Source organism: Dama dama, chromosome 26 (assembly GCF_033118175.1).
Source record: "Dama dama isolate Ldn47 chromosome 26, ASM3311817v1, whole genome shotgun sequence".
In the NCBI taxonomy this organism is placed as follows: Eukaryota; Metazoa; Chordata; class Mammalia; order Artiodactyla; family Cervidae; genus Dama; species Dama dama.
In genome coordinates, this window is record NC_083706.1 from 50,759,055 (window position 1) to 50,776,273 (window position 17,219).

General features: G+C 48.3%; 1 protein-coding gene across 4 annotated transcripts in view; it reads right to left on the minus strand.

The window, feature by feature from the left end:
• AGPAT4 (1-acylglycerol-3-phosphate O-acyltransferase 4) overlaps nucleotides 1-17,219 on the minus strand; it is a 130,301-nt gene that overhangs the window by 67,013 nt on the left and 46,069 nt on the right. For all 4 annotated transcript variants that reach the window (XM_061130133.1, XM_061130134.1, XM_061130132.1 and 1 more), the window contains exon 2: nucleotides 13,273-13,536. In XM_061130133.1, coding sequence (XP_060986116.1) covers nucleotides 13,273-13,536 — 264 coding nt within the window. The remainder of the gene's footprint in view (nucleotides 1-13,272; nucleotides 13,537-17,219) is intronic.

Below are 17,219 nucleotides of genomic sequence, written 5' to 3' on the forward strand. Positions count from 1 at the left end.
GTAACCCGCCAGGCTCCTCTGTCCGTGGGATTCTGCAGGCAAGAATCTGGAGTGGGTTGCCATGCCCTTCTCCAGGGGATCTTCCCGGCCAAGGGATCAAACCTGGGTCTCCTGCATTGCAGGCTGATTCTTTACCAACTGAGCCATCAAGGAAGCTCTAAAGTACCCCAAACTGGGGACTTAAAAACAGAAACACATATGTTTTTAACACACCAGTATTTCTGTTCTTAAATACACGGTGTGGCCAGGGCTGCCTCTCTCGAGGCTTCGGGGCATCCGCTCTCCTGGCTTCCAGCTTGGTGTCCACACCGTCCTCCCCGGGCCTGCTGCCTCTGCGTCCAGTCATGGCTATTATTCAGTCACTCAGTCGTGTCCGACTCCTTGCGACCCCATGGACCGCAGCACGCCAGGCCTCCCTGTCCTTTACCGTCTCCTAGAGTTTGCTCAAATTCACGTCCATTGAGTCGGTGATGCCATCCAACCATCTCATCCGCTGTCGTCCCCTTCTCTTCCTGCCTTCAATCTTTCCCAGCATCGGGGTCTTTTCCAATAAGTCGGCTCGTCACACCAGGTGGCCAAAGTATTGGAGCTTCAGCTTCAATATCAGTCCTTCCAATGAATATTCAGGGTTGATTTCCTTCAGGATGGACTGGTTTGATCTGCTTTTGTGGTCTCCCCTTTTACAAAGACACAGCTGTTAGCCGTAGAGGACTGGGGCCCACCCACAGGACCACATCTCAATTTGACGATGAGCAAAGACTCTGCTTCTGCATAAAGCCCTGTTGACAGGCATGGGATAGGAACCTGCACATCTTCTGGGGCGGGGGTGGAGGGGGGGACACTGGGGATCCAGGGACGCAGCTCTGGGCACTTTCTCTCACCTCCACTGTCCTTGGTCACGGCAGCAATGAGAGTCAAATACGCTCTATGTAGGTCCTGGAGGCGAGGCCTGAACATCACATCACTCCTGGACCCAGGAATGGGGAACCACCCCCCAACTGGCAGCATGCAGGAGGCTTTCCCACAAACACACACACACACTCACACACACAGAGCATGAAGGGCCCACTTTATATTCCTCTTTTCTAACCCCTTTCTTAGCTAATTCTTTTTGTTGTCTGGGCTTTCATTTTGTTTGGCTTTTTTTTTTTCCAGTTAGTAAAATACATGCTATAAAGGCAATTTAAAAAACTCATCTCTAATTCTAATGCCTAAAAGCAGCACTCCGATCAACTTCCTTACAGTCTGTATTTATAAAATTGGTATTACATGGCACCATTTTGCCTCATGCTATTTCTACTTAATATTATACTTAGGGTGTAACATGGTTCAAGGAAACAATGACCCAGCTGGGTATCTTCCTATAAGAGATTATGTGTGAACAGATCTTTAAAAAAAAAAAATAATTAACAGTTTCTCAAGGCACATTTCAAACAGAGCTGCTCAGGGCAAGACAAAAATAAACCTTGAAGGAAACGGATGGTTTACAGGGCTTGGAATTTCCGGGGGTGGCTATGTGGGTGCATCCGTGGACCAGGCCCGAGGTGGACCAGCCATGCTGGGCGTGACTGGACACCACTGTCCTCCAGGCCCCGGTGGAGGGCACCCGGCTCCCGCCTCCTGACTCAGCAAGGTCTTGACGACATGCGGTAAGTCCTGCATCTGAACAAACTGGCTCCTTGAAAAACTGGTGCAGATAAACCAGTGCCGCCCCTGGGCAATGCTGGAATATGCTTTTTCCTCAGCCCAGACCACCTTTCCCCTTCTTGCCGACATAGCACACCTCCCACTCATTCAGTAACTCCTGGTAAGATGCTGCTTCAGTGGACCAGCCTCCATCCCTCCCCAGGATGGACTTGTTCCCTGCGTGCCTCGAGCCTGGCTTCAGTCTGGCTGCTCTGCGGGGGCTGGCTCACGTGCTTTTCCCACCAGCCTGGGTGCCTCCGAGGGCGGTGGCTACACCCCCTTCACCTCTGAGCTCTAGGTGCCAGCCCAGGGTCAGGGCCCCAGGACGAACCCAAATGCACGCTTCATAAGGAAGTGGCAGACACCCTAAACAGCCCCCTGGGGCTGAGACAGGGCGTGGACATGCACAGGGCTGATCCGAACAGATGTCTGCTTCACACCAACTGTGGGTGTTAAAGACTTTTACACACAGTTTTCTTCATTTTTCAAAATGTAGGAGAAAAATGGGACTTCCCTGGTGGTCTGGTGGTTGAGAACCCACCTGCCAAGGCAGGGAACTTGGGTTCGGTCTTCAGTCTGGGAAGATCCCACATGCTATGGGGCAGCTAAACCCAGGCACCTCCCCTGCTGAAGCCCACGGGCCCCAGAGCCCTCGCTCAGCAGCCGGAGAGGCTGGAGCACTGCGACTGGGGAGTAGCCCCCATTCGCCCCAACTAAACAAAGGCCCAGTGCAGCCGAAAATACATTTTAAAAAAAGGTAGTAGGGGAATGGATGTGGGGATCTCAGCTCTCCGACTTCCTGTGTGACCTTAGACAGGTCACCTGACCTCTCTGAGCCTCAGACAACTGATCCATGAAACACTCTCTCTGCTTAGGAACTCGGTCATGTCCAACTCTTTGCGGCCCTCATGGACTGTAGCCCACCAGGCTCCTCCGTCCATGGCATTGTCCAGGCAAGAGTGCTGGAGTGGGTTGGCATGACAGGGCTTCCCTGATAGCTCAGTTGGTGAAGAATCCGCCTGCAATGCGGCAGACCTAGGCTCAATCTCTGCGTTGGGAAGATCCACTGGAAAAGAGATAGGCTACCCACTCCAGGATTCTTGGGCTTCCCTGGTGTCTCAGCTGGTAAAGAATCTGCCTGCAATGCAGGAGACCTGGGTTCGATCCCTCGGCTGGGAAGATCCCCTGGAGAAGGGAAAGGCTACCCACTCCAGTATTCTGGCCTGGAGGATTCCATGGACTTGTATAGTCCATGGGGTTGCAAAGAGTCAGACAGGACTGAATGACTTTCACTTGGCATGAAATGGGAGACTGCCTATTCAGGGTGGTTATGTGTTTAAACAAGGTAAAGACATGAAAGGCCTAGCGTGAGGCCTAACACATTCTGCACACCACAGACTGCAGTGATCACACGCATCAGAAACGGAAATAGCTCTGTGCCGTGACTACACAATCTCCACGGCCCTGTGGAACCTCACCTACTACAAGTCCCAGTGGACACGTGGCCTCGGCTCCGGACCCTGGCTCCTCCACCACCAGGCCGTGCTGGGCAGTGCTGCAGAGAGAAGTTTTGCGCTCAGATGGCCCCAATCTCAGCTCCTCCTCTTCCTGTGTGACCCTGGACAAGTTGCTTAACCTCTCTGGGCCTAGTCCCCAAAACAGCAGTTAGAACGGCAAGTGCTCGCTAAGTCTTAGCTGGCTGGAAGTCTACGGAATAAAAGGGCAGAACTGAGAAGCCTGACCCCACTTAGTTTATTCACACCGATTCTCTTCTTTTTCTCCTACCTATCACTCTGGTGCCATTTAAACGCAGACACGCCAGCTCTTTGACTCTATAACACACTGTAAATAAGATCTACTGTAAGTCCATTTCTGGGTTGCTTCTACTACGTCCGTTCAGAATGCGGAGTTGCTAACCAGGTATCATTTTTTCTTCATTTAGTTGGTTGGTTGGTTGCTGTGCTACTCGAAAAGCCTCACCAAGTGATGACAGAAGGAAACAAGGTCGGTTTTGCCCAAACATGGGGCAAACAGGATGGTTTGGGTCTGTTCATCACGACGACTTATCCAAGATGCCCTTGCAGGAGATGACCATGAGCCTTTCAGGCAAGCAGACCGCAAGCTCCCGGGGGGCGGGCTTGTAGCTGTCTTTCTCACCACCGTGGGCCTAGTACCCAACACGGTGCCCGGCACACAGCAGGCGCTCAATACTTGCCAAATGAATCACCAGGAAACTACTTAGAGCAAGATCTCTGCCGCTTGATGCGGTGGCCTCTTATTTCAGTTACGGAGGCCGCTGTCGAGGCCTGGGGTCTCCAGGGAGATACAGACACACTCCTGGGCTCTTCCTCTGCCCCTGAGAGCATGGATTACACGGCACCTGCAGAAGCTGCCGAACCTCCCAGGCCCGGCCGTCAGAGCTGTAACCCCAGACGAAGTGGAGCTTGCTTGTGAGAGCCGTGAGGGTGTGGAGACCAACACACGACGGGAGAAGGGGGTGGTACAAGCACAAGAGAGAGAGTGAGACGAGCAAAGGATTGTCCCGGGAGAGGAATCCAGATGCTCTCTGCTCGGTCCAGGGAGAGCCCTTCACCTCTGGGTCAGAACCACAGAGGCAGCAGGAGTCCACGAGTCAGCAGAATCAGCCATGGGAAGGGTCAGGACCAGGGCTCTGGAGCCAACCAGCCAACCTAGCAAAGACCTTTCCCGACATCTTGCGGGTGATAAACTGTTGCCCCAAATGAAAGAGCTGAACCTGCTCCAGATGGGAAAGAGTGAAGAATCCCCTTGGACGAAAATAACCGAAGACAGTCCTGTCATCCATCAGGCTGGGAAGAGAGACAGATCAAGCCAGCTGCCAAGGGAGCAGCACGTGTTATTTCTCCCAAGGTCACCGTGGAAAATGCCACAGCGACCCCCTCTTTGATGGATCACCTTTTATCAAAGACACTCCAGTCTGGCCCTGTACTCTCATGTAAGACGGAGCGGGGGGGCACATAATTGTGGCCCCCACCTCATGACATACACAGCAGTGTGTCTAAGCCCTGCTTCTCCTGGCCCCACTCAGAAATAGAAACCTCAGGGGGGCCGATGCCCCTTCCCTTACACAACCCCCATAATCCCGCCCCAGGATCCCTGACTATGCTCCTACCCCGCCCCCAGGACCCACGGCTATGCGTGGATATGTGTGATGCTATGCACACCCACTGGGTCAAAGGGGCGGACCACTTCCCCAGGGCCTGCTCCCGGGGATCCATGTGCCTCTGAGAAATCTCCTACCAAAAGGATCAGTAACAACTCCCGCCTAGAGGAAACCCGGGAACAGATCTTGGGGGGCTCCTGGGCATGTCTGCTCATCTGGAGCGCCCTTCTCCCTGTCTTGTCCCCTCCCCCTCTTCCCTTCCCCACCGCCATTCAGGGCTCCCGGCCCTGGTCCCTCTGCCCCATAACAGCTGCTGTCTCCCGGCTACACCTGCACCAACTAATCTCAAAGCAAGGAAACTAATATGTGCCCAAGAATCTGGAACTCAAACCAAGACATTTAAGAAAAACAATTCTTATCCTGATTCAGGAGGGGCTCTGTAAGGAGACAGGTTCTTCAATTCCAGTGAGAGACAAAAGAAAGGAAAACAGTCAAGTTCACACTATGGGTGATGGCCTTGAATTAAAGCAAACCTGGCCGGGTACTTCCCTAGCGGTCCCATGGTTAAGACTCCACGCTCACAATGCAGGGGGCACAGGTTCGATCCCTGGTTTGGGGAGCTAATCCCATCTGCCAAACGGTGTCGCCTAAAAGCAACAAACTTTTTTAAAAAACAAGGAAAAAAATTAAGGCTTCCTTGGTGGCTCGGTGGTAAAGAATCTGCCTGCCAATGCAGGAGACACGGGTCCGATCCCTGGTCCAGGAAGACCCCACATGCTGCAGAGCGACTAAGCCCATGCGCCACAGTTACTGATCTGGTGCTCAAAAGCCTGTGAGTTGCAACTAAGAGCTTGTGCTCCGCAACAAGAAAAGCCACCTTGATGAGAGGCCCTCCACCACAACTAGATAGCAGCCCCCACTCAGCTCGACAGAGAAGAGCCCACGCAGTGACGAAGACCCAGAAGAGCCAAAAATAAATAAATTAAATTACTTTTAACAAGAAAAAGTAAAGCACAACAGACCAGCTCCAGGGACCAGCCTGGCACCCAGGAGAATCAGACTGATCATATGGCCAAAGTTGTTGGGGCAGGGAGGGGGGAGCTGCCCCAAGAACCCGAGGTTCATGACCCCATTAGAGGGATGTCACCCTAAAAGTAGAACGGGGAGCATCTTCAGTGAAGCCTGGTTCCCCTCTACCCAGGGCTCCAGGGAGGGTGCCTGTCCATCTGAGATACTGAGCCCCACCCTCAGGTCACAGCTGGGAAGGGACTTCTGCATCCTGGGGTCCATTATTGTCAACAGCAGGAAGACTGATATCTGTTTCAAGGAAGGAACTGTGAGCGGTGTTATAGCTGGAAAAATAGAGCTTGCTTCTCTCATGCTCAACCACTGTCTACTGCCAATCAAGCAGCCAATAACCTTCAAGGAGGGTGGGTGGGAATGCAGAAGGGAGGTGCTAAGAAGAGAAGTAACCTATCTTCCCAAGTGCAAAAGGAAAAAAAAAACACAACCAACTCTTTATTAGAAAAATATTGGAATTTGGTCAATTCTACTCCTTCCCCTTAATTCAAATGTAGTTCATTTTTTGAAGGTACCCAACCAAGTAAACAGCCATAACGAGAAGAAAGAAGATAGCCTTACTTGCCCCCGCCACCCTCCCTCTACAATTCTCCTTCCCTCTGCAGATACAAATTTCAGTTTTCATCCTAAACTGATGTGTGTTAAACAGTTCACGACCTCATGCAAAGAGCTGACTCATTGGAAAAGACCCTGATGCTGGGAGGGATTGGGGGCAGGAGGAGAAGGGGACGACAGAGGATGAGATGGCTGGGTGGCACCACCGACTCGATGGACATGAGTTTGAGTAAACTCTGGGAGTTGGTGATGGACAGGGAGGCCTGGTGTGCTGCGATCCGTGGGGTCGCAAAGAGTCGGACACGACTGAGCGACTGAATTGAACTGAACTGAACTGAAACAGCTCACGAAGCACTTTCGTACATAGCATCTCATTCGTTTCTTCGAGCAGCCACTGTGATCCATCTTGCTGCTCTATGCTGAATTCAGAGGGTTTCTGGGGCTTGCCCAAGGTGACAGTCTATAAGCAGGAGGGCAGGATGTTCTTGTTTCATCTCCGCACTCCAGATCCTGACCCCTCCTCAGCGTCACCAGCCGTCGGCCGTCAGAGGCACCTAGTAGATCTGTGCATCGGATGGCCATGGAATCCAGGAGCATCACGCTCCAGAAAAAGTAAAAGCCAGGCTCAAGGCACGGAGGTGGGGAGCTACAGCACGGAATTTGGAAGCCAGGCACCAGGGATGGTGTGTGCGTGGGGAGTGGTGTCTCGACGGCAGTTCTGTGTCTCCAGTGCTTCATGGAACATTAAGGTCAGCTATCATCCTCCACTCTCCCCTCCCCTCCCCCTTTTAAAACCTCTGCCATTCATAGGTTCTCCTAACTCTTCTCTGCTTTTTTTAAACTCAGAGTCGGGGGGGTAAGGAAAGCGAGCCAGCTGGTCTTGATCACCTTTCCCTAGAGACTAAAGCGCACATCCTGTACAAGGGAAAGTAATATACAATTCTGCGTGGCAGCCCACTTCTTGTAACTTCCTTCTCCTCATCTTGCAGAGGTTAGCTCCATACCCCACCTCCAACCCCCACCATTCAGCATGCTAAGCCCATTTTTCTCAGCCTCTCAGGGTTAGGGGCCTACAAAGCGAGGCAAGAAGGAACTGAAACAGCCCTCCCAAAGTAGCCATCCAAATCAAACAAACTTTCTAGCTGTTTTTCCTGAGGATAGCCCCGGCCACTAGACTAAGTTTCTCTGCCTGGGTGTCATGCTGGAAACCGACTCTACTTGTCATTTACAGCAGGGGCCTTTCACTTGCCAGGGCTGCTGACTACTTTGGACTCACGGACTGCACCCCCAAGCTCTTGACAAACATTAAAAAAAATAAAGAAGCATACAGACAGAGCTGCCTTAGTGAAAAGTGAGCAGGTAATGGCGGGATCTCGCGTGTCTAGGAAACAATTTATCTGCTGTTTTTCTTTAAAAAGTCAGCTGCATGGAGTAGGAAATGGCAACCCACTCCAGTATTCTTGCCTGGAAAATTCCATGGACAGAGGAGTCTGGAGGACTACAGTCTGTGGAATAGCAGAGAGTCAAACACAGCTGAGCACACATACACAACTAAAACATAGTTACTGTCATTACAAAGGTGCATTGGGTAAAATGGGGATTTATGAGGCATTGGTAAAACTGGGTAAAACGAGTCATTTATGTTGGTGGCTTGAACATCAAATGACACTCGATGTGGGTCGACATACCTTCTAAAATCTCCCGTGGGTGACCCATTCTCCTCCCCTAACTTTGCACCCATTCCCTCTGGGGCTTTCCCACCGTTGTAGGTCATAAAAAAAAAAAAGTCAGCTGCAGAAATGATGAATGAGGCTGGTTTTCTAAGCTTTAGAGTGATTCGCTAAACTGCTTGAAGAGTTTTTGTCTTAACCTGGAGAGGAGGACAGTGACAGCAAGCAGAGAGGGCCTGATCACCTCTATTCTGAGCTGTTCAATAGCCCACAAACTACAGCCTCTGATGAGGCTTCCCAAACAGGCTGTCTCTTACACATCTTTGGTTGTTGCTACAAAACACTCCAAGGATCTATCAGCTACAGAGGACAAGTTCAGAGAGAGAGAACAGCTCTGTATCGAAGACATGCTGGGATGCCAGGAATGGAGATGCTGGAGAAGATGGGGGTGGGGAGTGGGGGGGATTCCTCACCATAGTGAGTGCCCACAGCCAAACCCAGGAGGCATCACCCTCCCCGCCTTCCACCACATTCTCCTTTCCCAAAAGCTAGACCTGCTCCTCCAGAGAGATGCCCCCTTCCCTTTTCAGGTGACTTCTGCATCTGCTCGGTCCAAACCCGTGGAAGCTCTCCTCTGGGACAGCAGACACACAGCACGGGGGAGACATCCTGGGACGGGAGGGACCTGGCGATGTACTTCTGACCCTGTTGTGAAATTAGACTGCTGGCCATTCACGACACCCTGGGTGGGGAAACACCAGTGGTCTTGGATGGTTACATGTCATTTGGAATCATGCTAAATAATTATTTGTCATGTTGAGAAATTCACCTTGCTTTCTGAATGTGTTCCCCATCTTAATCTCCACCAGAGCTCTCACGTGTTGCATCTAAGACCCGCCCAGTGCAGCCAAATACATAAATTAAATAAATAATAAATATTTTATAAAGAATATTGACTTGTCTCCACTACCTCCCAAAAGCAAAACAGAGACTCTTGGAAACTCTCATTCCAAAGCTTATCTCTTATTTCTCAACCCCAAATGAAAATGTAATGCTTAAGCATCCACGTGAGATTTCAACAGAGGTCACACCAATGCAAGTACACATGATTCCCAGTTGCAAACTGACACATTTTTGAATCTCTGTAGGTGTGTGCAAATCACATAAATGCAGGCTTCAATGAAAATTGCAATTAACATTGTTTGTTAAACAACTTTTGTTAAATAGACACTTTAGTGGAAAAAGATGTTTTAAATTATAAAGTAAATCTGAGGCAATTATCTCCTTCTCTTGATTATGCAAACTCTTCTCTTCAGTTACAAGTCAGTTTCTGACCTCTCCTGCTGCCTCTGTCCTGCCCTGAAAGGTTGTTCCCTTTTCTGTACCATGGTAGGTGCTTCAATACTATAAACAGTATCAGAGTAAAATGCATGACTAGCAAATTTGCATGAATGCATCTAATGGGTGGCTACAACCCAATGGGCCATAGACATGAAGATTAAACATACATTTTTTGCAACTGCAACTTTATGATCTTATGAGCATGCTCAAGACATTTATGTAAAACACTCCAACATAAGACACAGTAGGTCTAGCACACACGCCACATTAGAAATAGTATCAGACATATCTGCCAGTTCTGAGTCAGTGCAACATTACAAATGAGGATGTAGCTATTATTCTTTTTCTCATAAGATCCTATCTTAAAGTTTCAAAAATAGCTCATTGGATCAGTAGTAATCCATCTGGATAACTGTATGCAGCCTGTATTATTTTGATTCAAATTAAAATCTGATTGCTTCATTGAAACTGGTCCAAAATGATATCTGTAATTTTGAAATTCTTGGCATATCGAACGTAGCTGAGATTTTTTTAATTGCTTCATTTGAAAGAGTTCATTTAAAAAAATATATTCACATTCATATATGTAATTGGTAATGATACACACAGAATTCTGTGCTATTGAGAGCAGGTATCGATTTATGGCCAATCAACACCAAACTCATCTCTAGACATCCCAGTACTTGGATTTACTTTGTACCATTTTCATTTTTGAAACTCAGGCCAATTGAATTAGTCATGTTTAAAATAGTCTAGTATAATCACACACGCGCATGCACACACACACACACACACACACACAGACATGAATGTAAATAAAACAGGAGAAATCCGAATAAGGTTGGTGAACTGTGTCAATGTCAGTTTTCTTATTGGCATGTTACACTGTAGACGTGCAAGACGTCACCACTGGGGGAAACTGAAGGGTGCATGGGATCATATGTGCACCAATTATCTCAAAAAGTTAAAGAGAAGAACCAAGAAAGACCAACAATATATTATACCAGCATTTAGTTTTAAAAAGTATGTGTTCAGTTCAGTTCAGTCGCTCAGTCGTGTCCGACTCTTTGTAACCCCATGAACCACAGCACAATAGGCCTCCCTGTCCATTACCAACTCCCGGAGTCCACCCAAACCCATGTCCATTGAGTTGGTGATACCATCCAACCATCTCATCCTCTGTCATCCCCTTCTCCTCTTTGCCTTCAATCTTTCCCAGCATCAGGGTCTTTTCCAATGAGTCAGCTCTTCACATCAGGTGGCCAAAGTATTGGAGTTTCACCTTCAACATCAGTTCTTCCAATGAACACTCAGGACTGATCTCCTTTAGGATGGACTGGCTGGATCTCTTTGCAGTCCAAGGGACTGTCAGTATCAATTCTTCAGCACTCAGCTTTCTTTATACTCCGACTCTCTCATCCATATGTGACCACTGGAAAAACCATAGCTTTGACGAGACGGACCTTTGTTGGCAAAGTAATGTCTCTGCTTTTTAATATGCTGTCTTGGTTGGTCATAACTTTCCTTCCAAGGAGTAAGCGTCTTTTAATTTCATGGCTGCAGTCACCATCTGCAGTGATTTTGAAGCCCCCCAAAACAGCCATCCACTGTTTCCCCATCTATTTGCCATGAAATGATGGAACTGGATGCCATGATCTTAGTTTTCTGAATGTTGAGAGTTAAGCCAACTTTTTCACTCTCCTCTTTCGCTTTCATCAAGAGGCTCTCTAGTTCCTCTTCACTTTCTGCCATAAGGGTGGTGTCATCTGCATATCTGAGGTGATTGATATTTCCCCTGGCAATCTTGATTCCAGCTTGTGCTTTATCCAACCCAGCATTTCTCATGATGTACTCTGCATATAAGTTAAATAAGCAGGGCGACAATATACAGCCTTGACGTCCTCCTTTCCCTATTTGGAACCAGTCTGTTGTTCCATGTCCAGTTCTAGCTGTTGCTTCCTGACCTGCATACCGGTTTCTCAAGAGGCAGGTCAGGTGGTCTGGTATTCCCATCTCTTGAAGAATTTTCCACAGTTTATTGTGATCCACACAGTCAAAGGCTTTGGCATAGTCAATAAAGAAGAAATAGATGTTTTTCTGGAATTCTCTTGCTTTTCTGATGATCCAGCGGATGTTGGCAATTTGATCTCTGGTGCCTCTGCCTTTTCTGAAACCAGCTTGAACATCTGGAAGTTCACAGTTCATGTTTCGCTGAAGCCTGGCTTGGAGAATTTTGAGCACTACTTTACTAGCGTGTGGGATGAGTGCAATTGTGCGGTAGTTTGAGCATTCTTTGGCATTGCCTTTCTTAGGGATTGAAATGAAAACTGACCTTTTCCAGTCCTGTGACCACTGCTGAGTTTTCCAAATTTGCTGGCATATTGAGTGCAGCACTTTCACAGCATCATCTTTCAGGATTTGAAATAGTTCAACTGGAATTCCATCACCTCCACTAGCTTTGTTCATAGTGATGCTTCCTAAGGCCCACTTGACTTCACATTCCAGGATGTCTGGCTTCTAGGTGAGTGATCACACCATCGTGATTATCTGGGTCGTGAAGATCTTTTTTGTACAGTTCTTCTGTGTATGCTTGCCACCTCTTCTTAATATCTTCATTTTCTGTTAGGTCCCTACCATTTCTGTCCTTTATTGAGCCCATCTTTGCATGAAATGTTCCCTTGGTATCTCTAATTTTCTTGAAGACATGTCTAGTCTTTCCCTTTCTATTGCTTTCCTCTATTTCTTTGCACTGATCACTGAGGAAGGCTTTCTTATCTCTTTTTGCTATTCTTTGGAACTCTGCATTCAAATGGGAATATCTTTCCTCTTCTCCTTTGCTTTTTGCTTCTCTTCTTTCCACAGCTATTTGTAAGGCCTCCTCAGACAGCCATTTTGCTTTTTTGCATTTCTTTTTCTTGGGGATGGTCTTGATCCCTGTCTCCTGTACAATGTCACAAACCTCCATCCATAGTTCATCAGGCATTCTGTCTATCAGATCTAGTTCCTTAAATCTATTTCTCACTTCCACTGTATAATCGTAAGGGATTTGATTTAGGTCATACCTGAATAGTCTAGTGGTTTTCTCTACTTTCTTCAATTTAAGTCTGAATTTGGCAACAAGGAGTTCATGATCTGAGCTACGTGTATGTCTTATGTATCTATACATATACAGACTCACCTGCTTACATGTACGAACATAAGAACCATACATACATATGTCTTTCCTTATAGAAATAGCATATGTATACACATACATATGCTATTTCTGTAAGGATAACTAAGAAATCACTAACACTAATTCATTGGAATAGACCCTGATGCTGGGAAAGATTGAGGGCAGGAGGAGAAGGGGGTGACAGAGAATGAGATGGTTGGACAGTATCATCGACTCAATGGGCATGAACTTGAGCAAACTCCAGGACGTGGTGATGGACAGGGAGGTCTGGCGTGCAGTAGTCGATGGGGTCACAAAGAGTCGGATACGACTGAGCAACCGAAGAACAAACACTGATTGTTTCCGGAGGAAACCCAAAGAAACAGAGACAGAATGTCTATTTGCTTTTCAGAGGATAGCCCTCCATGTCTGTTGAATTTTGGCTTTTGGCAGTGCTGTTGGCATCACTCATTTAAAAAGTAGCTTGAGAATGAGGACAAAAATAGACATTTTGCATTTTGTCAAAGATGCAAACAGAAACAAACAAACAACATATCTAAGCATACACTGCAAGCCTATTAACCTGCACAGAAAGTCTTAACAGTAACAGCCGCACACACAGAGGACAGAGGGAAGGCGCTTACGGCTGGAGACGCAATAGGACAGCCGGCAGTTGATCTTCCGGAAGAGCTGCTTGTTAACCGGCCAGAGAAGGAGCGTGAAGAGCTGAATGGTGTTGATGATGAGCCCCGAGGCAATGAAGACGTAGCAGAAGATGAGGTGGCAGAGGAAGTGAGACTTCAGCAAGGCGACCAGGTCCATGCTGGGGACGTGCTCCTCGCCCGGACAGCGAGCACCCACCGCAGAACACGGCCAGCAGGGCGGGGGGCCGGGACTCGGGAAAGCGCCTGAAACACACACCGATGCCAAACGTCAGAAAAAAATGTTACTGTGCTCTTAGAGGCAGGGGGGAAAACACTCTCAGAAGACAAATATACTCTCAAGATTACACTGTACAGGCGTGGATTTCTTTTTTATTTTGCAAACATTTATACAGTGCTTCCTTTACCTCGGGCACAGTTCAACCCTTTAAAAGAACATTGTTGTTGTTGTTGAGTCCCTAAGTCGTGTCCGACTCTTTGCGATCCCATGGACTGTGGCCCACCAGGCTTCCCTTTCCTTCACCATCTCCCAGAGCTTGCTCAAATTCATGTCCATTGAGTTGGTGATGCTATCTAACCATCTCATCCTGTGTTATCCCCTTCTCCTCCTGCCTTCAATCTTTCCCAGCATCAGTCTTCAAAAGACTAGTTCCTCTGATCATCCTAACACCTGTTAGTGAAAGTGAAGTACTCAGTCGTATCCGACTATTTGCGACCCCGAGGACTGTAGCCCACCAGGCTCCTCCATCCATGGGATTCTCCAGGCAAGAATACTGGAGTAGGTTGCCATTTCCGGCAGGTACTATTGTTACAGAGAAGGAAATGAGGTCCAGAGAGGTTAAGCAGCAGCGCCCATCACTAAGGAGAGCCTGAGGACCAGAGTCTGCACCTCCAGAACCTCCTGCCCGCCTGCATACTGCCCCCAGAGACTCCCCTTCCCTCCACTCCTCATCTCCAGATCTCAGCCCAAACATCACTTCTCCTGGTGAGACCTCCCTGCACGCACGCCTGCCCTGGGGAGAGTGGGGGCCACTCCTGGGGTGGTGCTGGGGATGGGGGTGGAGCGGGTGGCACCCCCTGCAGTTACGCTGTTACTAGTTCAACTGCTGGCCTTCTGCCCTGGACTGTCCCTTCTCCAGGGCACACAGCGATCCTGAAGATTGTCACCGTCTCTCTGGCCCTTGGAGCCGTCACTGGCACAGAACCGGAGCTTAATTTTAAAAATACATAGAGAGACGTCTCTGATGGCCCATGGGGCTTCCCTGATGGCTCAGCTGGTAAAGAATCCACCTGCAATGCGGGAGACCTGGGTTCGATCCCTGGGGGGAAGATCCCCTGGAGAAGGGAAAGGCTACCCACTCCAGTATTCTGGCCTGGAGAATTCCATGGACTGGATAGTCTATGGGGTTGCAAAGAGTTGGACACGACTGAGTGACTTTCACTTTCACTGGTGGTCCATTGGTTAAGACTCTGAAAAAAAAAAAAAAGACTCTGAGCTTCCATTGCAGGGGGAGCAGGTTAGATCCCTGATCAGGGAACTAAGATCCCTTACGCCAAACAGCCAAAAAAAGGAAAAAAGAAAAATAATTTCTTGAATTGAATAAAAATGAAATACAACAAATCAACTTAAAAATTACGAAGTATACATATGTATATCTGTGGAATGACTTAATGAAGGTTAAACAGAGATCAACTTTGAGATGTTGGTAAACACAAATAACCACCTATGAAGGCAAGAGAACCACCCTACCGCACTCCTGATGTGCGCGCACACACATACACACATGCACGCCTAAGAGTTCTAAAATTGAACAGAAACTCAAAACACGCACAACAGCCAGACTCACTTTCCTGTCATCAGTCTCTAACCCCTGAAGAGAAAAATGAAATAACTGTTCAAGTAAAGTTATGACCCACCTAGACAGCATATTAAAAATCAGAGACATTACTTTGCCAACAAAGGTCCATCTAGTCAAGGCTATGGTTTTTCCAGTGGTCATGTATAGATGTGAGAGTTGGACTATAAAGAAAGCTGAGTGCCGAAGAATTGATGCTTTTGAACTGTGGTGTTGGAGAAGACTCTTGAGAGTCCCTTGGACTGCAAGGAGATCCAACCAGTCCATCCTAAAGGGAATCAGTCCTGGGTGTTCATTGGAAGGACTGATGCTGAAGCTGAAATTCCAATACTTTGGCCACCTCATGCGAAAAGATGACTCATTTAAAAAGACCCTGATGCTGGGAAAGATTGAGGGCAGAAGGAGAAGAAGTCGACAGAGGATGAGATGGTTGGATGGCATCACCGACTCAATGGACTTGAGTTTGGGTAGACTCCGGGAGTTGGTGATGGACAGGGAGGCCTGTTATGCTCCAGCCATGGGGTCGAAAAGAGTCGGACACGGCTGAGCGACTGAACTGAACTAAACTGAAGCAAATAAAGCCTTTGAGGAACAGTTTAAAGATAGGAGGTTGAAATACTCTGACAGAGAAAAAATAAGCTGAGGACAGCTGAGAACATCACGCACAGCAGACTCGCTCCTCCTGGAACAAGAACATGACTGCAAGCCTCCCCCAAAAGCGCCAAGATTACAGACTGAACTTTCTAACAGTGACAGCTGGGAGAGCCTAGACTTCATTACGATCTTTACTAATAATACTCCTCCCCCAAAATCCGTTTGACAGTATCACATATATGATCTCATTTTAAGCCTCAGATGAATCCCATGAATAGTATTATCATCCATTTTTTTGGAGTAAGAAACTGAGATGCCCCATAGCTTGGGCAATTTGCCTGAAGTTGCCACAGTCAGGAGCTGATCTTCAGATTCAGGTGGACCTCCGAGCTCTTTTGCTTCCAGTGCTCTGGGCAGTTTTGATCCTGGGGGAGTGAGGCAGGGGCTTCTCTTAGGCTCAGAACCCCCTTCTTCAGAGCAGCCCAGAAGTGACCCCCGGGGCAAAATCAGCGCCTCCTTCGGTGAAATTCACAGTCCCAAATTATGCAAAGTCAGGGAATGGGGCTCACTTCCGGGCCTCCTAGGCTGTTTTTGTATTTTTTTTTAATTTTTTGGCTGCACTGGGTTGTCACTGCTTTGCCCTGGCTTTCTCTAATTGCAGGGTGCAGAGGCTGCTCTCTAGTTGCAGTCCACCGGCTTCTCACTGCGCTGGCTTCTCGTGGCAGAGCACGGGCTCTGGGGCGCAGAATCACTAACTGTAGTGGACGGGCTTGTGCAGCCCCAAGACGGGTGGGATCCTCTCCGGGACTGACCCATATCCCCGGCATCGGCAGGCAGATTCTAAACCACTGGACCACCAAGGAAGTCCCTCTGTGCTGGTTTTGAGGACAGTCTTGGGCAGAAGGACAGTTACAAGGTGCTTTGCTGTAAATCATTACCCTTGCTTGGACTATTTGGAAGGCAAGCTCTGATTCCTGTGTGTTTCTGAGAGGAGGGAAATCGAAAGCCCCGTTGGCCTGATCTCCCTGAAGTCAGCTCAGCTCATATCCATGTGCCCAGAAGCCCAGCTCTCTGGCACAAAGCCAGGACCCCGCAGGAGCTGGAAAAGCCCACCTTTGACCTTTTTCAGACAGCACAGCCCCGAGACACCTCCAAGCTGTCAAACTGTTCACCTGGTTACAATACACCCAGTGACTCTCGAAGGAACAGACATTAAGCTGCCAGTTGCCCCTCAACGCACTTGACTTTCAGGAGCTCGTGAACAAGAGTGATGGATGTTGGTTACCATTTGGCAGCAGCTACCGTGCGAGGTTGAATATCCTCCTGCTTTATTCATTGCCCTTGGATTAGCCTCTAAAAGCTCCCAGACAGCCTGGGCCAGAAGAAGTCTGATTCTGGGACCTAGTGTTTGGAGAGTATTTGACAAATCCTTGGTTTTGTTGATTTAACACTTAGAAATGGAAGCCAACTGACACTGGA